The sequence below is a fragment of the Filicampus tigris genome, chromosome 2 (genome assembly GCF_054856515.1).
Source record: "Filicampus tigris isolate MCC_2025a chromosome 2, RoL_Ftig_1.0, whole genome shotgun sequence".
Taxonomy (NCBI): Eukaryota; Metazoa; Chordata; class Actinopteri; order Syngnathiformes; family Syngnathidae; genus Filicampus; species Filicampus tigris.
The window spans coordinates 25,256,002-25,278,679 of NC_141218.1; the positions used below are offsets into that span (position 1 = coordinate 25,256,002).

The window sequence follows — 22,678 nt, forward strand, 5'->3', positions numbered from 1 at the left end:
CCTGAACTGGTCGCCAGCCAGTCGCAGGGCACACACACAGAAACAGTCACTGAGTGGGAACTGATCTCACGCTGCCTGCACACAACTCAGGCGAGCGTACTTCTATACCATCAGCGACCCGATATGAATGAATATTTCAAATTTGTAGATAACTGCATTCTAATTTCTGAACCTGGCAATATCAGTATTTTGTGCTGTGCATGTTCAAAGGGTGCCCTTGAACTACAGGCTTTTCTTTTTCCTTTATTTTTAATGTAACTTGGCGTCCTCTAGTGGACGTCCATGGAAGTCCATCCAGAAATGAAGCATCCGTCACCAGCAACTACAGGAGTTGGACTCGAGTCTTACATTTGACGTGAGGTGTTAAATTACATCTCAGTCAATTAAAATGTTAGAATACAAATTTTAAAACTGAAAGCTTTGGAAGGTCTGCGCTTGAGAGTCCGCTTTGTACCCTAAAATCATAAGTAAGTATCGCATCAAAATTTTGCCACCCCGCCCCACTTCTAAAAATAGATAACTCTTATCAAAGTGCGATTCCACAATAGTAAAGGGTTATATGTCAGCTATATATCCAAAATATGACTATGCTGTGTTGTAAATGTGTTTGTTGTGAAAATAATTGGCAAACATGCTCTCCATCCATTCTTGTGACTCCACCCCTCATTCTCTTCCTCCATCCCACCTCCTCTTTCACCCTGTGACGCTCCAGCCCGGAGTCAGCGTGTGCACGCAGCCTCTCTGCCCGGTTTGGGACCGTAGCCTACCCGCTTCGACTTGATGGGAACCTCGGCGTGTCTTGTCTTCTGACCGTCAGACGTTAGCGAAAAGAGGCTGCACGAGCGCACAGGACATGATGAAGTTGGTGCTCCTCTTTGTGCTCTCGGCTGTATTTTGCCCGCTCGTCCTCGCCACCATCAGTGGTAAGAACTGACGCAAATGCACGCGTGTTTACGGGAAATCGTCCGAGCATTTATTAATTTTCTTGATGATAGCCAGCTCAAGTAGGCTACCGATCCGCTCTTTGTCCTCACGGGTAAGACAGGCCGGGCGCACATGTAGAACGAAATATGTCTTATTACATTAGTAAGGTTTTTTTTCCCCATTCGTGCTTTCTACTACTGAATGACATTTCTGCACACCGGACAAGTTTGGCTCGAAGGGCATACATGTTACTGTAGTGACGCAAAACTGACAATTTAGCACTTCACTTGTAGTACTAGGCTACTTCTAGTCAAATGCGAGATGTTAACTAATACTAGCATAATTATATGCCGTATTGTATATTACTTAGTAGTCTTTTTAGAACGTATCCACTGTTATTTTCTGAAAAACATATTTGCTGTTTTTGTAAATTACACTACTTTGCGCCATGCGTCTTGGTGTCGCGGTATATGTTGAAGTGAGTTGAGGTGTTTCTTTTTGATAGAGTAGGGACTTTGCTGACATCTATCGGTAATTACAAACATTTTGTGTAGTTCCTCATTACTTGCATATTTTCACTATTAATAATAATAATAATAATAATGATAATAATAATGTATTAGATTTATATAGCGCTTCGGCTCAGGCCTTATCCCCAGGTAAATAGCAAGAGTTCATGTCATCTTTTGTCATCTTCCACACCACTTATCCTGTACAGCACAGGCGTCAAAGTCAAAGCCCGGGGGCCAGATACGGCCCACAACATCATTTTATGTAGCCCTCATTTTATGTGGCAAATCATGTGCATCAACTTCACGTTTCTTGCAAAGTTTCACTTTCAACATTTGTTACCAATCCTCCCCTTTAAAATATATTGAAAAATAATTGAACAAACAATTACTTACCGCCTTCTAATTTCAAAACTAGCTATCCATCAATTTGTTGTGTATATGTGATCATATAAGGCGATCATACATTTATCTGGGTTCACAGTCATAACGGCCCTCTGAGGGGCCATCAGTTAGATTTGGCCCCCAACAAAAATTGAGTTTGACACTCCTGCTGTACAGGGTCGTGGGGAGGTGCTGGAACCTATCCCAGCTGACTATGGGCGAAAGGCGGACTACACACTGAACTGATCGCCAGCCAGTCGCAGGGCACACACAGACACCCTCACTGAGCGGGAATCGATCTAGCAAGGTTTCATTGTTATAATAACAAATTGCACTTTGAGCAATTTTTTCGGTATCCTTGATATCCATCAAAAAGGGGGAGTTTGCAATCCCCCCAAAAATCACTTTTGTCATATTTGTTACTACAATCATTATGGCTTGACAGGAAAGCATGATCAATTTCATTTGTGAGAAAAAAATTCATCCAACTTTTGCCCTATTTTGCGCTTCTAATATGATATGCAAGAAATCACCACGCCTGAGGAAAAACAACTAATTAGAGACAGAAGATGCGACATAAGAGGTGTCGATCATTTGTTGCGTGCTGCTGGCACATTGATCGCAAGCATAAAATCATATTTATTGAATACAATTAATAGGCCAAAAAATGCAAACTCCCTTTTTAAGGTCCATCTACTGGTACACTCCTTACGAGTCAGACAATTTTGGCAAACTAGTGGAACAAGTGCATGCTACTAATTAGGTGAAACTACTAGTGGGTTTTCATGCTACAATTAGTGTTCCGAGACTACTAGTGCCTGCACATGCGTGAAAGTTGGTCTAAGTTTGTTGACGTAAACGTAAACGGAAGCCCATTTAAAATGAGAGGCGGGCTGGCCTGTAGTCGATTACTATTTATTCCGGCCGGACAAAAAGATGGATATAAGGCGAAGGCGATAAACGGACGGTTACATTTTTGTAAAATTCCCAGCTCTGATTACTAGTAAGACTAGTAAGTTGTATTAGCGTAGTTTGCAGACAGTTGGGCGTACCGTATTGTTAGGTGCCATATCAATGAACATTTTTTTTCTTTTTTAACATACATAATCATAATCACTATTATGCTATGTTCAGACCAGCTGAAAACATCGGGTAGCGCTCACTTGCTTTTGTTCGCCGTGTAATTTTCGCTTCGGGCGGAGGAGGGGATCCTCAGACAGACGGAAAAAAGGTTTCAACATCGCTAGTCGATCTGGTGACTGGTGGTTGTGTTATTACTTTGGCTAATGCTAATTGCTATCATGGTTGACAGTTCAAGAGCTGTAAATAAGCTAATACACTTACCATTATCTAACTTTTTTTCCTTGGTCTCGGCAGCTCTTGGAGCTGGCTATTTTATTTACCTTGCGCCGATCCCACATTGTAACCTTGGAAATATAATTTCCCATGATTCTCACACACGAAAGCAGGTGCAGCTGCCGTCAAAGGCAGCTCTCATTTATAAAGACATGTGGACAACATTAAATGTCTGTTAAAACAAAAGAATGAAGTTGAGCCTTGCTTTGAACTCAAAAGGAGTATCAGCAGGAAATAGTTCTAGTTCCGGTATGACAAAATCAGATGCCCATGAATGTGAAAGTAAATAGGAAGGAGTTTAACTTAACGTTTACCTCTCTGTTCCACAGACAACAATGATACTATCCCACTTTGTAACTTTGGAAACGCATAGCCAGAAACGCTCAGCTGACCGAAGTACTAGGCCAATAGGACTACATTTCCCATGATTCTAAGACACAGAAGCAGGAAGTAGTCCTAGTTCCAACGATGAAAACATAGACGCCGGCTAGCGATTAGATGCACATGAGAATGACAAAGTAAACGAAGACACACTGAAAAGCTAACATTCACCCATACATAGGGCGCACAATGGTAGTTAGGTACATTGTCTGCGAATATAAAATAATCCAACACAGTGCTGATGAGGTGTCCATTAACTAAGAAAACTCAGTTTGGTTTTAGCTACTTTTAAAGAAATCTCATCATGTCGTGAGACCTAAAGAGGCAAATGACACATTTCTGAAAGTTTGAATGACTGTATTATATGTATTTATGCACGACATTATGATTGCAGTGATGACTGCTCAACTTGTAAACAATATAATTATACATTTAATTTCTATAAAGAAGAGCATCCACCGTCAAATACAGTACCAGACTGTCACATTCTTACTTCATTTGATTTACGGTAGTTGGATGTTATGTTTCACTGTCACTGTCTTCATTCTAGCACCAAATGAGTTTGTATCCTTGGCGGAAATGGAGGACGCTCTGCTGAAGAATCTCTTCCAAGGCTACCAGCGTTGGGTGAGGCCCATTCAGCACGCCAACGACACCATCAGAGTCCGCTTCGGACTCAAGATCTCCCAGCTGGTTGATGTGGTGAGCGGGAACACACGACTGCTTTTAATTGTGTTTCCTAACTTAGACTTCACAATTTCTGACGTAAATGTGCTTACACTTCATTAGGTACACACTTGCACAATGTCATCCAATCCAAGAGCTGCTTTAAAAAGTTGGCCTTTTTCGCATTGTTCATTATTGGGTGGTACACTTCAGTGGTGTAAAACTTCACTGCATCATGCTGATAATTGTCACCTTTGTAAAGTCCGATTTTTGTTGTGTAAGACTAACGTGTAAGACTAACGAACTCACACACTAATACACTGCAGTCCCTCTCTTTCTTACTGGCTAGTTAATGTTCAGTTTTACCTTCTACGCTGTGTCATCTACGTTTACAGGGTATAGTTCGTTCTCAACAAGATTCCACACAATGGCGCCAAAGCAATACTTTAATATTAGACAGTTCAATTGGCTGTGTCACAGCTATAATAATATTGTAAAAGCAATAAAACACTCAGCCTTAACTTCACAAGTGAAGATGGCTATTGTGACACTTGAAATTCATGCTTTCAATGTGAGCCAAATTTGTCATTTCTGGACTTTCCTCTCGTTACACTCTTCCTGTCCCAACACTCCTTGTTAAGGCTGCTCCTTTCTTTGGTGAAGGATGAGTAAGCGCAGCAAAAAGCCGCACACACCTGAAGAAAGCGGTGTTGATGGTATACACTAAAGTGAGATCTTGTTGGTCAGGCTCAGGTGACTGATGATCACAATTTGAACCTCTCAGTTTTGTTCAGTGCTTATATTTTGCCTCTAAAGTTTTGGAAAATCCCAAATTTTGTGATTTAAAGGGTGTTTTACCTTCAAGGTTAACTGTTTGGGGAAAAAACGTTTTGCAAGCCAAATTTCAAATGTACTATTTTTTCTTTCTAAGGCTTGTAAATCTATGGTAATGTCCAAATGTTCTTTAACACCATCAGTTACATGTACTTGGTTTTCTTTGTTCTCTTTTTTATTTTTTTTATCTTAAATGAAGCTTTGTTCCTGAATTCTACTGAAAATAGAGCCAGAAGACTCGATTCATATCTCCACGAGCATCCCATTTCTGACTGGAGTGCTGTTTTAATATTTCAGGGGCTGCCGCCGATAGGATGAAATGCTTTGGTTTGTTCAAAGGGAGGAAAATGGAGGATGCTAATGGATGAACCACGCTCTCCAGCGTGAAATATTCACCCCAACCATTTTAGCTTCCACCTGCCACAAGAGCTGAGTACAAAGCCCCTTCTTGGGTGAGGGAAAGAACAGCTTCGGTCAGGTGGTCCTTTTGAATTTTGGACTAAAGAGAACGAGAGTGTGGCGACAATGTGTACTGCGCTGTCCCCCTGAGCCTACCTAATTGGCTGCTGCAAAGCTCACTATTAGATCATGCTTCACCTCTGCTCAGTGTGACGGCCACAGCGTCCAAGTGAGGGTGACAGCTGAGGCCATGCAAGGCTCATCGGAAACACTCCCTCACCTGCAGACGTCTACAGATTTTAAGTCATGTCTTTTTTTTTCTTTTTGTAATCTTTCCCTCTTTCTGGTTGTCTCGTCGATGCATCTCAGTGTGTGAATAGGCCCATGGTTGGTGTTGTGGTTCTTGTCCTCCTTCATTTAGTTCTTCAGGTTTTCAAACCTTCCTGTTGCTGTTTGGGAAAATAAATGAGATTCTTTAAATTGATACTTCAAGATCCAGGTCCAGTCAAGTGATGTTTGATGTCATAGCACAACCTTCAAGATGCCTCAACATGTGACTGTACACTTAACATCCATTTCATCAGGTGCGCCTGCATCTAATGAGATCTCATTCCACAAATTCTGTCTCTAAAAAGAAAATAATCTCCACTTTAGTATGATGCAGTTCAAACACAGTAACATATTTAATATTGTTCTATGACATTATAATGTGTCAATGCAAACTGAACATAGTGTAATCTTTGCAAAGGCAGTTCTTATTTGCAGCGCTACTATTGGATCTAATACACTTGTGCAAATGAATCCAATGAGGTGAATGATTGGCATAATTGTCTAAATGACTATTATACGCAATATAACTCCAAATGTGTTGTCATTGTCAATTAGCCTATGATGGATTAATATTTCAGCCATACAAATACAACCGAATCAATTAGGGACTGTTCTATTGGTTAGTTTTTAAAGCATGTAAGCAAGTATTTTCCTTCATAAACATACAATATTTTTCATGTCACTCTTTTATTCGTGTTATCCTGTTTAGGATGAGAAGAACCAGCTAATGACGACTAATGTTTGGCTTTGGCAGGTAAGCAAGAGTCAACATTTGTAGCACTGTACCTGTTTGTTGGTGTTGAAATGAAAAAGTGTATTATACACATATTTCATTGTATATGTGATAAAAGTTGAAAAGCTCAATCCAAATGAGGACATTTGGCATGAAAATGGATGGATGGATTTATCTTCCATTACATAATCCGCAAAGAGACACAACAATCAAAGTCTCGGACAATAAAATGCTGCATGTAGCCACCATAAGTAACTACCGGTAATAATGGCATAACCTTCATTTTGATGTTTACAATTAATGAATAAAAGTGGTGTTAAGCGGTGTGTGTTTTTTTTTCTGTTGAGCAGCAGTGGGTTGATTACAAGCTGCGTTGGAATCCAGATAAATATGGAGGCATTACTTCCATTCGAGTTCCATCTGAAAACATTTGGCTTCCAGACATTGTCCTGTATGAAAAGTAAGATCCAACATTTTCATAATTTTTCCATAAACATGCAAGATGGCTGATAAAAAAATGTAAAAAAAAAAAAGAAAGAAAGAGAAAAACCTACTTCTTAATGCAATGAATGTCAAAGTGTGGTACATGTACGACTAGTTGTACCGGGGCTCCCTCCAATGGTACACTAAAGAATTTCTAATTAAATGTTCAAACTGTGCATCATATTACAAAGGTTTAAACTTTGTATTTATTTCAATACAGTTGGTCAAGTATAGTTCAGTTGTACTTAACAGTTAAGTACAATGCATTCCCCAAATTTTTTTTAGAACTGTTGTCTTCAAACATCAAGGATTTTTTTTTTTTTTTCAAAATACTGCATTTCAACTGAATCATTATTTAAAGCCCAAATCAACCCAAACATATTTTTTTCAAGATTATGTTCCCAGCAGCCCCAATAGTTGAAACACGGCACTCTGATTAATTTTGCGTTTGTCGAATATAAATTAAGCAGCAAAATGCACTCGTTTTTAGCCATCTCTGGGGGCGGACATTTTGTCTTCTGTCGACTGAAAATGACATCACAACTGCTCACAACAACCAATCACGGCTGATCTGTTTTCTGAATCTGAGCCGCGATTGGTCAAAATGGCCGCCCAGATCGCTAAAAACGAGTGGATTAACACTTATTCCACAAACGCAATATTTATCAGAATGCCGTGTTTCAACTAGTGGGCCTGCTGGGAACATATTCTTGAAAAAAATATGGTTGGGTTGATTTCCGCTTTAAGTATAATTTTTAATTTTCCTATATTCAAGCAAAGTGTTAATGTTCAGAATGTGCGTAATGTTAAACTGACTTACAATCATATTAGAAATACCTTTTAAGAATATAATCTCCGGTTCAATCTTGATGAAACTTGGACCCACGGCGCTATTACATTTTAATGTCGGCTGTTGTGGTAGTATTGTACTTGGAGAAAAAAGTATTTTTTGAGGTGTTTACTTGGTGTAAGAAAAGGTTGCGAACCACTGCTTCAACCGTGACTGGTGACAATAGATCACTCTAGACATTGAATAACAAAAAGACAATATCAACAATAACAAGAAACGGAAGGAGTGAAAACTGTCACTAGTATAGCTTTGCAGACATGGCATGTGGGCCAAAACTTTATGGACTTCAACATTCATTAATTCATCGACCATTCTACATAATCGTGTTTTTTTTTTTTTTTTAACGATTTACACAACCCCAAAAACCAAATAGACATTCTGTGACTACGATTTTTTTTCAGCGCTGACGGGCGGTTTGAGGGCTCCCTGATGACCAAAGCCATTGTCAAGTACAACGGGGTCATCACTTGGACACCGCCCGCCAGCTACAAGTCGGCCTGCACCATGGACGTCACCTTTTTCCCCTTTGACCGCCAGAACTGCACCATGAAGTTCGGCTCTTGGACCTACGACGGCAACATGGTCGACCTTGTTCTGATCGACAACCACGTGGACCGGAAGGACTTTTTCGATAACGGCGAGTGGGAGATCCTCAACGCCACGGGCGCAAAGGGAAACAGGAAGGACGGCCTGTATTCCTACCCCTTCCTCACGTACTCCTTCATCCTGAAGAGGTTGCCGTTATTCTACACCCTCTTCCTCATCATCCCTTGTCTGGGGTTGTCTTTTCTGACTGTGCTGGTCTTCTACCTTCCGTCTGACGAAGGCGAGAAGCTGTCGCTCTCCACCTCTGTCCTCGTGTCGCTCACTGTCTTCCTCCTCGTCATCGAGGAGATCATCCCCTCGTCTTCCAAAGTCATCCCGCTCATCGGCGAGTATTTGCTCTTCATCATGATCTTTGTCACACTCTCCATCATCGTCACCGTGTTCGTCATCAACGTGCACCACCGCTCGTCGGCCACCTACCACCCCATGTCGCCGTGGGTTCGCAACCTCTTTCTTCAGAAGCTGCCCAGGGTGCTGTGCATGCGAGGTCACATTGACCGCTACCACTACCCGGAGCTGGCTCCTGAAAGTCCCGAGGTCAAGCCACGATCTGGAGGTCGCAGAGGAGGCCAGAGGGCGAGCGGGGGACAGGCCGCTTCCGATGGAAAGGAGGACGAGGCCTGGGCCACCATGCTGGAGAAGGCCATCTACTCAGTGCGCTACATCAGCAGACACATCCGCAAGGAACACTTCATTCGAGAGGTAAGATGACTTCAAAGCGGTCAAAATGCTTTGTACGGGGAAGTAAACAACTCCTCTGAGAATATGAAATGACAGTGGCCCTCCCCTAACTGATTTTCGGGAGTTTTTTTTACGAGATAGGAACTAAAAATACATTTGGCCTTTAACAGGTTTTTAAAAATAAACATTCTTTGCATTTTTCGAGCTGCCTCACCTGAAGTTCTGTAGCAGTTCCTCACCGCTGGTCCAAAGCATTGACTACCAACCAGAGTTCTGTGGCACTCCAATGTGTGACGTGAGAGATTTGTCGGCCAAAAAATATTTATTAATTACACTTAATATAGTTGTTCATCTATCTATGCCAGCAACTTACCGAAAAGCTGAACAATTAAATGTTCTTCCACTAGATGGCAGAAGGTACAAGAAACTTGTGTATCCACCTGTTTCCACTCAGGCAGGAGAATAAGCCATGGCTTCATGCAAGCTTTGTGTTCAGTTAAAAAGGCCCAGGTTTGATCTTGTGGAAAAGAACAGTGAAAATGTGTGTAATCAGACATTAAGATACTACCCCAGACCAGTATTGCCCAATCTTTACTGAGCCAAGGCACCCACTGTACATGAGGGAAATCTCACGGCACACCACCAAACAAATATGCCACATAAAGTAGGAATACTGAAATAATGATGAGGTCATCTCAATTTGCTCAGAAATTTTGTTACTCTGTGTGAAATCTGGGCCAGTTTAGTTGAACACAAAGCTGACATACACACAAGAATCTATGGCATATTCTCTTGTATGAATGCCAAAAGGTGGATAACACAAGCTTATTGTACCTTCTCTCATCAAATGGAAAGGCATTCAATGGTTCTGCCTGTTACTATGTGCATAGATAGATAAAGAATATACTGTATTTGTAATTAACAATTGAAGTGGAGTTGGATCAATTCCCACAGCACCATGTTTGGGAATCACTGGCAGACCACAGCGCTCTTGATGCATTTCTACAGCTCAATGAGTAACACAGTGGCCCCCCCATGTATTCACCTAGTTGCACATTTTATTTTGGCATCCTATCATCCGTTATTTGCTAAAAAAAACCCCAAAAAAACAAAGCTATTCCTCTTTTTGTGCCCAGCCCGAATCCCTTTGAAGTATTGAAGTATCAAAGTCTTGCTTCGGCGCTATCCTGTTGAGGCTTGCTGGCATCAGTGTTATGCTAGTGCGAGTTGAGGAGTTTCGCCAAATGCTTTGCCGGCTGGCAATTTGAAGTTTTTCAGGGGGGTTGTCAATTAGATTAGAACGATTTTCATAGAGTTTCTCTATCAATGGCTGGGCTTAATCCCTGTCCCTCACTAATAGCGGGGAAACAGCAGTAATGAGTTTTATATTATTCTAGATAAGTGTGCATTTCCTGAAACCAGTGGAGTATAACGCATAATGTTAAAGACACATTTACGCAGAAGGTAATCAAAAGACATTGTGAATCTTATCCAAGCAGTTGCTGCACATCCGCTTAATATTTTTGTCTGCACAAAGGAAAACTACTGGCCGAACATGCCAATTGCGACAATTTGACATTCTGTATGTGAAAAATCCTGTTTTTAATATGCTGTTATATTGTAATTGCACCCTGGCCTTGTTCTGCACTTACCTTTTTCCTTTTTTATACCAGGTGGTTCAAGACTGGAAGTTTGTGGCCCAGGTGCTAGACAGGATCTTCCTGTGGGCATTCCTGACTGTCTCCATACTTGGCACCGTCCTTATCTTCACTCCAGCTCTGTATATGTTCCTCAAAATCCCACCGCCAATTGCAAGTGAGGATCCAACTTCAAGCTCGCAGCTTTAGGACTGACCACTTGATATTTTAGGGTATAAATCAGTTACAGTCATTTTCTGAAGGGGGATCTGTTATCCTTGTTACAACTGTTGCGCTTATTTACACACACTGGTCTTCCACACAGCTGTGACTTTCTGAAACTCCTGTCTCTTCAATGTGTTCTCTTAGACAGATTTCAATATATATATATATATTTTGTTTTGTTTTTACATATATACACATCCTTACTAGAAATGTTTAGAATTTACATTAACAAGTCTGTATCACGTAACATGAAAAATTCAAGTAGTAAAACAATATAGACAAATATCCACTATCTCTGCTTGAAATGTTAATTTTCAATATTTACACACTGTGACTCCAAGTATATTGTAGCTATCACTGACTGTAGTAAAGTTTTGAAAAAAAAATCTTATTCATCCATAGGTCTTCCAATAAATTGTTTTAATTGGTCCAGCAAAATTGGAACGTGATGCATGCATGGAAGTTGTTTGCATAAAATGCATAAAAGTGTACCAGATGCAAGATTGTCAGTATGTGTCAGTACCCCCTAGTGGTCAGAAAAAGAGGAAACGGCAGTATTTCTTGCCTAAAGGCCTTATAAAAAGATTCTTTTGATTTCTGGTATGTATGCAGTATATGATTATTTTTTGCTCAGAACAGAATCACCACTATTTCTGTAGTCCATAATGATAACAATAATAAAAAGAATGACTTGGAAATGGGCTATTATTCTTGCTACTTATATTTATTGCAGCGACAACACTCTTCATCGTTCATCCATTACATTAAATGGGCATCATTCTACTTCTACACAATAAGAACATTCTAAGATGTGTCAGCATGTTTCACAACAAATCTAAACAGTTTTTCTACTTTGGAATGAAATACCAGAGTGGGTCTCACCCAGCAAAGTTCTAAATGGTGTTCCAGATAGGCTATATCTTCCATGGCTCATATGATTTGTTTCCTGTAATACTATTGGATAGACAGTGTGGCTAAATTATTACAGTAAACAAAATATGTTAAATTGCCCCTCTTAACTCTCATTTGCATCTAAAACATCCGCAGTGGCTACAGAGCAGATTTATAGCACAAACATGAAACATTCCCCTGGTATTTGTCACAATATAATCATGTTTGTCTATCATGTCAACACTCATATCATTCGTCCTCTTGTTTTCTATTTGCGTCCTCCCGTCTGGCTGTCCAAGTGAGCTCTAGCATTGCGCAACATCTCCATGTACAGCCTGTTGTTCTCACTGCAACATGAATAGAAAAATGTTACTATCATAATGGCATCATTGATGATGCAAATTATGTCAGCTCAGCCCGGGCAATATAAATAATTAAAATATCAATTTAAAAATATTAAATGCAAGTACAACTTAAGTGCTGTTTTTTTAATGTGAGAAAATTGTAGTACACCACTCTCCTATGTAGGAAACCAAGTAGGAGAATTGAACTACAGTACTCTTTCTTAACATAGACAGTAATGTGCTATTTTTGGGTAATTTCTAGGGGTGTACCAAAAAATGGTTTGAACCAGAAAAACGTTTTTTGATTTAAAAGGTGTGAGTGCATCGAATCGAACCGTTCCACTTTGAAATGTATACGTATCGAATCGTCTTTTATTGGACAGATATATCTTAGGAAGAATTAGCACATTTACAATACTGACAAATTCATTCAAATGTGTGTAAAATAACCAAAAAGTCATTTCATCATACACTATCAAACTGAGCCATACTATAAGGAATCGAATCATAATCTCATTGAGTCGAACCGAACCGAATCATTCTACTTTCAAATTTAACCGTCCTTGAATTGTTTCGCACCTAACATATCGAAAACCATATCGAATCGTTTTTTTGGAGAGATGCACACCCAGAGTAATTTCTCTTCCACTGGTAATGTACTAAAAGACTGGATTCATATTCATCCATTATCCAATCCGCTTATCCTCACAAGGATCGCGGGCGTGCTGGAGCCGATCCCAGCTGTCTTCGGGCAGTAGGCGGGGGACACCCCGAATTGGTTGCCAGCCAATCGCAGGGCACACAGAGACAAACATCCGCACTCACAATCACACCTAGGGGCAATTTAGAGTGTCCAATCAACCTACCATGCATGTTTTTGGAATGTGGGAGGAAACCCACGCAGGCACAGGGATAACATGCAAACTCCACACAGGTAGTCCGGAGCCGGGATCGAACCCACGACCTCTGGACTGTGAATCGGACATGCTAACCAGTTGATCATTGTGCCGCCCGGATTCACATTGATTTAAACTGAAATAAAATCAATCAAATCCATCTAGCTATGGTGCACGTATTAACATATTTATGTAGTGAATTATCAAATCCCAAGACAAAAAGAAACTTGCATAGTGTACACCAGTCATGTGTCCTATGTTGATTGCTTGCCAACCTGGAGCAACGGACTTTGCTGAAGAGAAAGGATTGGGAGATTCGGCCAGAACACTGACATGCACACTAAGCTTATACCAGAGCACCGTTGGCTGGATTTGATGGGGCACTGTCACTTGCCCCAAAAAATACAACATGGCCACTGGGCACCACCACATCAGCTATAATAGTGTTCACTTACTCCGCCACAGAGCGGTCAAACATCAGGTTGCCCATATCCATGTAGAACTGGGCGTCTGTTCGAAGGGCTGTCCAGTACTCGTTAGCCTGAGGGACAAAATCAGTGTCATAGTAATTCATGCAAATTCTAAGGTCTTTTTATTTTATTTTTTTGCCAATGACTATATCGTACAGTCAAGCCCCTGCAAGTGAATAGTGACAATTCTCAAGTAATTGACGTTCACTTAAAAATATTTATTATTGCTTGCATATGCCTCTTGATTGGGGCAAAGCACTACATGAAACCTATCAACTGACTTCAGCATAGTTCCTTGGCACCAAGATGGCAGCAAAGCACAACATGAAGCTCCCCAAGTCACTTCAACGCAGTTCCTTGGCACCAAGAGGGAGCCAAAGCAATGCTTTTATTCCAGGGAAAAGGTGAGATTTTCAGTAGATACTGCTATGTGCTATATGCCCAAAACTACTGGCAGTTGTGTCACCTGTTCCTGGATGGTGTAACCCCACTGGTTCTGAGAACTGTGGGGGTCCCAGTATCCCGACTGTCTTTTCAGCCGTATGAAGTGATTTGCTTCCTCTTCTCTCATGAACGGGGCCGCCAGAACCCCTAAAGACAAAATGATGACAGAAGCTAGCTGCAACAGTGCAACACACCCTCTACCAAAAAAAAAAAAAAAACACTGTCTGGGTTGGAGAGTGATAAATTAATAGTGTGGGGAAAAAAGTATTCTTGGGTGTCTAAACACTGTATATTCAAAGCATACATCCAATCAGAGATAATATTTTGTATATTGTCCCCCCACATTTTTACATTAGACTAACAACCACAATGTCAGGTATATGCCTGCACAGTCCAATACAAGAGCTTTATGAAAATGCCTCTATGTTCGTAATGAGATCATAAATAAACATTGTTGAGAAATTAATTTTGTTTATTACTGAGGGTTGTGTAAAGTACAGTTATTTTTGCCAAAACAGGGAACGTTATGGGCAGTCCATGCAAGGGTACACATTTGGATGACAATATGATAATTACGATGATGATTATGTACTTACCAGTTAAAAGAGCAAGCAGTATTACAAACTTCATGTCTATAAAATGAAAAATAAGTATTTTAGGTGCGTCGTTTAAATATATAAAAATTGTAAGGGAGGAAAATAAAATACAGTACATTATTTATCCAGAGAAAAAAAGTTCCAAATTTACCTGCAGCGTGAGCGCTGATCTCAGCTCCAACCTGAGAATCTCACAAATGAATGTGGACGAGAACAAGAGTTTCTTTCACCAAGAAGCAGACAGGAATGAGTTAAGTCAAACAAACAAGACTCAGAAGGTAACCGTCCAAAACACACACACACACACACCCACGCACACCCACACACACACACATTGCTTCACTTTGGGGACATGTTAGCCTCTGAAATTTATGGTTAAGACGACGACTGCATGAAATAGTTGTCAATGTGTCAATATGGTTTTCAAATTTATATAAAATACCAATAAAGATAAACAATAGTTTTACTTGAAAGGAAAAGAATACAAAAAAAACAAATATATATATATATATATATATATATATATATATATATATATATATATATATATATATATATATGTATATATATATAAACAATTCTGCTGTTTAATGAGCTGACTTTCTTGATGTTACAGTTTAAATGAGATAATGTGTATGAAACCTGAATAACTTTAAGGATGCTTTAAGATTTAGGAAGTAACTACACCCGTGCAGCAAAAGCAGTGTACACAGCGGTTGTTCCAATAATACTTCTTTGAGCTTTATTAATACATGTTTTTGTTTTATTTATTGTATTGTTTGTAAAGTGCTTGGTTACAGCTCTAGCTGTTATGAAATGCGCTATATGAATAAATTTGTATTGTATTTGTAAGTCATGCCCCTGTATTATCTTGACTTGCTCTCTCTGACTATTGTTTTCTCTGTCATCATCCTCTGATTTAATCAAACAGCCTGGAACTATACTGCTCAACCAAAATTCAGCCTTTAGTCTTACAGTTATGTACCGATAAGCATGTAAATAAATCCTTCAATGCTTGGCCAGCCGCTTGGATTTACTGAGTCACACAAATACTACACTGCTCAGGCTCACAATCACAATTCGTTTTAAACTACACATTCTCTGTCTCTTTCTGTTTGTGCCTTTGTTTGTGTGTCAGTACAATAACGTTTTCTCCACTGGGTGGGGTTCTGACTACGTTCATGAATGACTCCAGCAGCCCAGCCCTCTAAGCACAGTGTTATGTAAATAAATAATCTTTTTAGGAAAAAAAAAATATATATATAAATATATATATCCATCCATTATCTGTACCGCTCATCCTCACAAGGGTCGCGGGGCGCGCTGGAACCTATCCCAGCTGTCTGCGGGCAGTAGGCGGGGGACACCCTGAATTGGTTGCCAGCCAACCGTAGGGCACACAGAGACAAACAAACATCCACACTCACACCAAGGGGCAATTTAGAGTGTCCAATCAACTTACCATGCATGTTCTTGGAATGTGGGAGGAAACCGGAGTTCCCGGAGAAAACCGACGCAGGCACGGGGAGAACATGCAAACTCCACACAGGGATCGAACCCACGACCTCTGAACTGTGACACGGACGTGCTAACCAGTCGACCACCGTTACACCCCTAGTTGCTACGGATTTTGTTGTTTTCAGTCCTGGGTCATCCTGATTGGAGTCATAAGAGCAGCAGAGGACAGCTCGTGCTCCAGAGGGAACAAAAAAGAAAACTGCACACAGCTGAGGAGATACAGAGCAAAGATAAAAGAGTGAAAAAGCCATGCCACAACATTTAAGTCCATTAGTGGAACACTGCTCATGTATTAAAGATAAGAGAATTAACATCTCTGTCTGCTCTTTGCGCCATTTTCTGTACTTAACTCTTGACTATCTCTCTTCTGGCACCCAACCACGAGCAGATCATAGTTCTATTGTAAAAGTAACACACCATTATGCAGGTTCAATGGTCTTTTCGTCGTCTATTGGCATGCATTTTGGATTTTTTGTCAAGACTTTTTAATTTGTGCTGGTGACTTATAGTTAACATTCCTCATCAATTGGAGCTTTAACTGGAGAACTTTTGGGAAAGATTTCGTTCCACATGTACACTTGTGTGTGCAACCCTTAAGGCACTAAATGGGGGTGAATATAATTAGCGAATCCAAACTGTTTTCACATTTAGGATTCATCTGATACTCTCTCAAATACGAATCTGATAAGTATTTGAATGTATTACATCATCACTATGGCGGTACCCCCGTTGCATCGCTGAATTTGATGCATGGACGAAATTTATATTCATGAAAACTCTACATTTTTAATCCTGTGTGTTGGTGTTTGGAATGACTGGAAGTTGGGAATCGAATTCTTTCAGGGAGTAAATCTAACTGGCATTTTTCAACAGAACAGTTTGGATTAGATCAAGGACACAGACTTGTTAGTTTGTCGATGTCATGTTCTTTTCTTGTATGCCATTTTAATACTGTACCAAGTTGTAAGCTAGACCCAGTTTGTCAACTCTGCTTCCTTCCAATCAGCAAATCAGATAATCATCTCACCTGCTCCTCAACTGCCCTGGTATGCCACACAACTGTCATTTGAACTGAAAAATGTAGAGAACCTGGCAACTTGCAACTCATCGATTGTCAAACAATGAGACATTTGTCGCCAGTTAGCTTACGTTTCGGCAAAGCAAGAGCATACTGCATAAATGCAGTTATGACACTCTCAGTCACTTTTTAGCAACAATGAGCTAACCTTAGCTCTTCCACCAACTACAGAGATCTTCAGACAATGAAGACGTCATACATTCTTTTCATCAAACACCGCTCCCTGCAGCGTTTATTAGAAAAATCTTTGAAAAACGCTTATAATGCGATGTGCTCGCAAAGGGGTGTAAATTGCTTCTACAGCAGTAGCAGCAACAGTAGCATTTTGTGTCATTTGGGCTTGTTGCGGATCCACTCTCCTGCTCCCACAAATGCCACCCTGTGCAGTGGCACATTTTGCACATTGAACCTTTTTTGCCAGTCCGTCCGCGACCTGGGTAGCCTTCCGTCCTAGTCCCTCCGTAGGCCTAGTTATTATTCCTCCGACCCCTTCCGTCCTCGACCTTTTAAAGTGCTACCATCCTTACGTTTGCCCACACCCACGTGCGGGTGGTGGTGGGTAGGGCGTGAACGATTCAGTGAATGAATCTTTTGAATGATTGTTTTTGATGAACTGATTCAGTTCACTTAAAAGAACTGTCATGCCCATCACTAGAACTTCCTTAGACAACTACAATTATGCTGTTCTTAATATTCAATAAAATTAAAAAAAAACCACAACAAAACTCAAATAAAAAGTCAATTAAAAATATTTTTTTTTTCCACAAACCTCACTGGGTAGGCAGTCAGTCAATCTTGGTGAGCCTGTGCACACCTAGGCCCACCCATAGCTCCGCCCCTGTTTTCAATCTGTTTTTCAGTCTTTAACACTATATTTTCAATGTCAACTCTCACTGTACATCAATTTTAACTTCAAGAGGAAGTCAACCCAAGCATATTTTTTTCAAGAATATGTTCTATGCATGCCCACTAGTTGAAACAAGGCATTCTGATTAATATTGCGTTTATGGAATATTGCAAAGTTGCTCAGGGCTCAGGTAGCGACCTATCACGGCTTATCTTCAGAAAACAGGTCAGCCTTGATTGGTTGTTGTGATGTCATTTTCAGTCGACAGAAGTGACAAAATGGCTGCCCCCTGAGATGGCTAAAAACGGGTGGATTTTACTGCTTAACTCATATTGCACAAACGCAACATTAATCAGAATGCCGTGTTTCAACTAGTGGGCCTGCCCTGGATATAGACCATATTCTTGAAAAAAAAATGTTTGGGTTGACTTCCCCTTTCTGGAGAACACCTGAGAATTGACTAATACAGTTTGAGAATACACACGTGATTTATCACGTGCTATATTTTTGGTCCTGGAAAATTAACATTTAACCCAGTAATAACCTCTGTGTGCTTCAAGTATGGATTAAAGCAGGGGTGTCAAACTCCAGTCCTCAGGGGCCTCCTGCATGTCTTAGAGGTTTCCTCGTCCAACACACCTGATTCAAACGATCGGGATCAGGATCAGGCTCCTGCAGAACTTGCTGATGAGCTGATCATTTGAAACAGGTGTGTTGCAGCAGGGAGCGATGGAAAATAGGCAGGACAGTGGCCGTCGAGGACCGGAGGTTTGCATGTAAAAATGACATCAGTACTAAAGTGACCCCCCCCCCCCCCAAAAAAAAGACTCTGTCATGATTTAAGGACTTTTTTGTGATTAGATTTACGACAAATTGCCTCGCCCTCTTTTGGGGCGTGGCTTATGTTATGTTATCGGTCTCAGCGGTCTACGTCACTGGAGGGAGCCAAGCGTGGTAATATTGCTCGCTTTGTCAGTTCTGTTGTCTATAACAACGACCAATCGCCACCAAAATGCAAATTCACATTACTACTCTTGTCCACTTCAACCTGTGAAAATATAAAAGTGTTCTGCACAATGGTTTGGATTTATTGACATCAAACGTGATCTCATCATGATCACGTCCACAAAATCAAAAATACCGTGGCGATTGCTCCTCCACTTTCACAAGCTGAAGCGGACAAGAGCATGAATGCACACACGAACCCCGACTGGTTTATATTTTGGACATTTAGCGACGCTAAACTCGTGTCAACTCTCGGGAGGCAGACGGCCACTGGCAGTGGGCAAGCAATCAGGCGAGCATGGATGTTTGGTATTTGATGGATAGTTTGTAATCTGTTCCTCCAGTGACTCCGACCGAACAAGGATAGAACGGTAGGCGGCGCGGCCAGTCTCCTCATTAACAATAGGCGTTATTCATGGAGTCACTTATTTACTAATTCCTCCCAAATCTATTGATAAAATAGAAAATGATAACTCGTTTCATTTTCCTGATCAAAAAATATATAAAATGAACTTGTTAGTGAAAACATGGCCATCCCGGCCCCACCGTCTCTTAAAATTCTCTAGCAAATAAAGCTAATAGCATGAGATACAATTGAGATATAAATGTGACAGCAGCACTGCTTTTTGAATGAACTACAACAGGGAAAAGAATGAGTCAGTCAGTAAGAACATTTAAAGAGTTTTTGCAACTCATTGCCTCTTGGATTCTATTTCTGTCGGGAATTATCTGTAGAGCTCATCTGCTTCTGAGCCACACTGGCCTAGAATAACGACAAAAACAACAAACGTTACAAGTGGTGGAAATGTTGATAGTGTAAACTTGACTAAATAAGATGTGACATGTTCTACATATTATGCATGCACACACACATACATATACAACATAAATGTGTATATATATATATATATATATATATATATATATATATATATATATATATATATATATATATATATATATATATATGTATATATGTATATATATGTATGCATGTAGGGCGGCACGGTGGTCGACTGGTTAGTACGTCCGCCTCACAGTTCAGCGATCGTGGGTTCGATCCCGGCCCCGGCCTCCCTGTGTGGAGTTTGCATGTTCTGTGTGTGCCTGCGTGGGTTTTCTCCGGGTACTCCGGTTTCCTCCCACATTCCAAAAACATGCATGGTAAGTTAATTGGACACTCTAAATTGCCCCTAGGTGTGATTGTGAGTGTGGATGTTTGTCTCTGTGTGCCCTGCGATTGGCTGGCAACCAATTCAGGGTGTCCCCTGCCCACTGCCCGAAGACAGCTGGGATAGGCTCCAGCACGCCCCGCGACCCTTGTGAGGAGAAGCGGTATCGATAATGGATTCGTTCAAAGTGTACAATAGTTTGATTGGATTTTATTGATATGAAATGGGAGCTCTTATGAGGAAATATTGTGCTGGTCATTTTTATATTATTACAAGTTGAAGTGGACAATAGTACAAATGTACTAATGAATTTTGGTTGTGATCGGTCATAGTTTTCTGATATTTATTGACGTTAAAGTTTTGACAGACTCAAAGGTCAAAATAGGCTTCATACAGGCCAGAGATGGAGCTCTGCGCAGGTAAAAGCAATAAGCCCCAGACCACCCCATGCAGCCAAAGTTAGCAAGGCGAACGCTGTCTTCTGTCCGACCAGGGTTAGGGTTATGGAGCTCGTTTACCTGGCGGAAGCTTGTTAGCCTGCCAGAGGCTTGTTTACCTGTTGGTTGAGTAGCAACACCAGCGGCTAAAGCCAAACTGTGGCAGGATTCTTACTTTCTAGACCTGATTTGACACCCCCGTTGATCTCTGGGCAACTGTGATGTCATTTTCAGTCGACAGAAGTGACAAAATGAGCCGCCCCCAGAGATGGCGAAAAACGGGTGGATTAACTCTTATTCCAAAAATGCAATATTTATCAGAATGCCTTCTTTCAACTAGTGGGCCTGCATAAAACATATTCTTGAAAACAATATGTTTGGGGTTAATTCCTCTTTAAAGAGAATTTTTGAGGGAAAAGTGGGCCATCCTCGCTGGACCGTTCCGTTAAATACATGAGGGGCGTAGCCTACCTGATTAAAACCTGTATCATGTCATTTGAACAACTCTGAATACATATTTTCAGGCAAATTAAGTTTCAATCGTTCCTTGACCGCCATAAGCGCAGTCTGGTAAAGTCTCGTGAACGCGCTAATCTTCACTTGTTCTGGATTGTCAATAGCGGGCACGTTTCCCCCTTCCTCTCCATCCCTCCCTCCCTTCCTTTCCTCTCTCGCTCGCTCTCCTCCTCTCTTCTTTTCACCCCGCCTCTATCTCCTGCCTCTTGTACCCTCCAAAGACGAAAGAGCATCAGCATCAGAGAGCCCGCAGCCAGGGCCGGTGCACACCTGCCAGGATGCGGAGCCACAAGTTATGGGCCGCATGTTCGGTTGGATTTTACGTGTGGACAGCCCTTCTCTTCAAAGGTATGTATGACACAAACAAATTATTTACAGTGTACGCTCGAGGTCTATCAGTAAGGGCACAGTTTGGAACAAATAAGGTGTGTGTGTGTTGGGTTGGGTGAACGTGACACTGACATCTGTGTTGATTATTTGTGGAAGTTAGGAATCTGTATTTTTTTAAGTTGAATAACATGGATTACTGTACTTGAGGTACAACTAATACAATGAATACCCCTTTAAGATACTTTTCATGTTAAATAATTTTGAAAATATTTATCATTATTTAAAGTGAAATCAACCCAAACATATTTTTTTCAAGAGTATGTTCTCAGCAGGCCCACTAGTTGAAACACGGCATTCTGATAAATATTGCATTTGTGGAATAAGAGTTAATCCACCCGTTTTTAGCCCCAGCTTCCAGAAAACAGGTCAGCCGTGATTGGTCGTTACCTGAGCCCTGAGCTGTTGCGATATCATTTTTAGTCGACAGGAGTGACAAAATGGCCGCCCCCAGAGATGGCTAAAAACGGGTGGATTAACTCTTTTTCTACAAACGCAATATTTATCAGAATGCCTTGTTTCAACTAGTGGGCTTTTATAGAACATATTCTTGAAAAACGTATGTATGACTTTCCCTTTAAGGGTTTGAATATTCTTTTATGCTCCTCATTATTTACTTGTACAACAATTCTCCACTGTGAGATAAACAATGCTGGACACTGTGCCATTATGTTTTACATATCAATATTATGTATATGAACATTCACATTATACACTGCTTATTTTCTTTCAATGTGCAATATTTTGCTTTCATATCTTTGTTTCATAAAATTTACATATAGAGTGCATTATAATACAACTTATTAATTTAAAACATTGTGAGGATATGCAGTATAGATAATGGATGGATGGATGGATATATAATGAATACAATAATTTTTTGTTTGGTCCCTTTAAGAGGAAATCAACCCAAACATATATTTTTCAAGAATATGATCCCAACAGGCCCACTAGTTGAAACACAGCATTCTGATTAATATTGCGTTTGTGGAATATGAGTTAAGCAGCAAAATCCACCCGCTTTTAGCCATCTCAGGGGGCAGCCTTTTTGTCACTATTGTCGACTGAAAATGACATGA

At 40.6% G+C, this 22,678-nt stretch overlaps 3 protein-coding genes across 4 annotated transcripts in view; 2 read left to right on the forward strand and 1 right to left on the reverse strand.

The window, feature by feature from the left end:
- Positions 1 to 443: 443 nt before the first annotated feature.
- On the forward strand, positions 444 to 11,701 carry LOC147151896 (neuronal acetylcholine receptor subunit non-alpha-2-like). 2 transcript variants are annotated; one of them, XM_086020606.1, is made up of 7 exons: positions 444 to 467; positions 713 to 923; positions 4,105 to 4,256; positions 6,493 to 6,537; positions 6,867 to 6,976; positions 8,251 to 9,157; positions 10,810 to 11,701. In XM_086020606.1, the coding sequence occupies exons 2-7, from the start codon at positions 854 to 856 to the stop codon at positions 10,981 to 10,983; spliced, it is 1,458 nt and encodes a 485-aa protein (XP_085876732.1). In that variant the 5' UTR covers positions 444 to 467; positions 713 to 853; the 3' UTR covers positions 10,984 to 11,701. The 2 variants fall into 2 exon arrangements, with proteins under 2 accessions (XP_085876732.1, XP_085876741.1); XM_086020615.1 differs by lacking the exons at positions 444 to 467; positions 713 to 923 and adding an exon at positions 5,947 to 6,037 and having other exon boundaries at positions 4,114 to 4,256.
- A 2-nt stretch (positions 11,702 to 11,703) lies between these two features.
- On the reverse strand, positions 11,704 to 14,859 carry LOC147151897 (uncharacterized protein C3orf85-like). The gene is made up of 5 exons (XM_086020627.1): positions 14,791 to 14,859; positions 14,640 to 14,675; positions 14,066 to 14,190; positions 13,585 to 13,670; positions 11,704 to 12,236 (listed from the first exon to the last, which is right to left on the reverse strand). Exons 2-5 carry the CDS (start codon positions 14,671 to 14,673, stop codon positions 12,158 to 12,160), a joined length of 324 nt encoding a protein of 107 aa, XP_085876753.1. The 5' UTR covers positions 14,674 to 14,675; positions 14,791 to 14,859; the 3' UTR covers positions 11,704 to 12,157.
- Positions 14,860 to 21,419: 6,560 nt separating this feature from the next.
- Positions 21,420 to 22,678, forward strand: part of LOC147151898 (neuronal acetylcholine receptor subunit alpha-7-like) — a 39,941-nt gene continuing 38,682 nt past the window's right edge. Inside the window, exon 1 of the mRNA XM_086020582.1 lies at positions 21,420 to 21,560. Coding sequence (XP_085876708.1) covers positions 21,491 to 21,560 — 70 coding nt within the window. The 5' untranslated portion in view covers positions 21,420 to 21,490. The remainder of the gene's footprint in view (positions 21,561 to 22,678) is intronic.

What these genes read in the sequence shown, in the direction of transcription:
- LOC147151896 (XM_086020606.1), top strand. Translation starts at nt 854, where the DNA reads ATGATGAAGTTGGTGCTCCTCTTTGTGCTCTCGGCTGTATTTTGCCCG. An exon ending in TCTCCCAGCTGGTTGATGTG is followed by an intron (nt 4,257 to 6,492) that starts GTGAGCGGGAAC and finishes TATCCTGTTTAG; the next exon opens with GATGAGAAGAACCAGCTAAT. An exon ending in AGGAACACTTCATTCGAGAG is followed by an intron (nt 9,158 to 10,809) that starts GTAAGATGACTT and finishes TTTTTATACCAG; the next exon opens with GTGGTTCAAGACTGGAAGTT.
- LOC147151897 (XM_086020627.1), bottom strand. Translation starts at nt 14,673, where the DNA reads ATGAAGTTTGTAATACTGCTTGCTCTTTTAACTG. An exon ending in ACTGCTTGCTCTTTTAACTG is followed by an intron (nt 14,191 to 14,639) that starts GTAAGTACATAA and finishes TTTTGTCTTTAG; the next exon opens with GGGTTCTGGCGGCCCCGTTC. An exon ending in GTTACACCATCCAGGAACAG is followed by an intron (nt 13,671 to 14,065) that starts GTGACACAACTG and finishes TTTGTCCCTCAG; the next exon opens with GCTAACGAGTACTGGACAGC.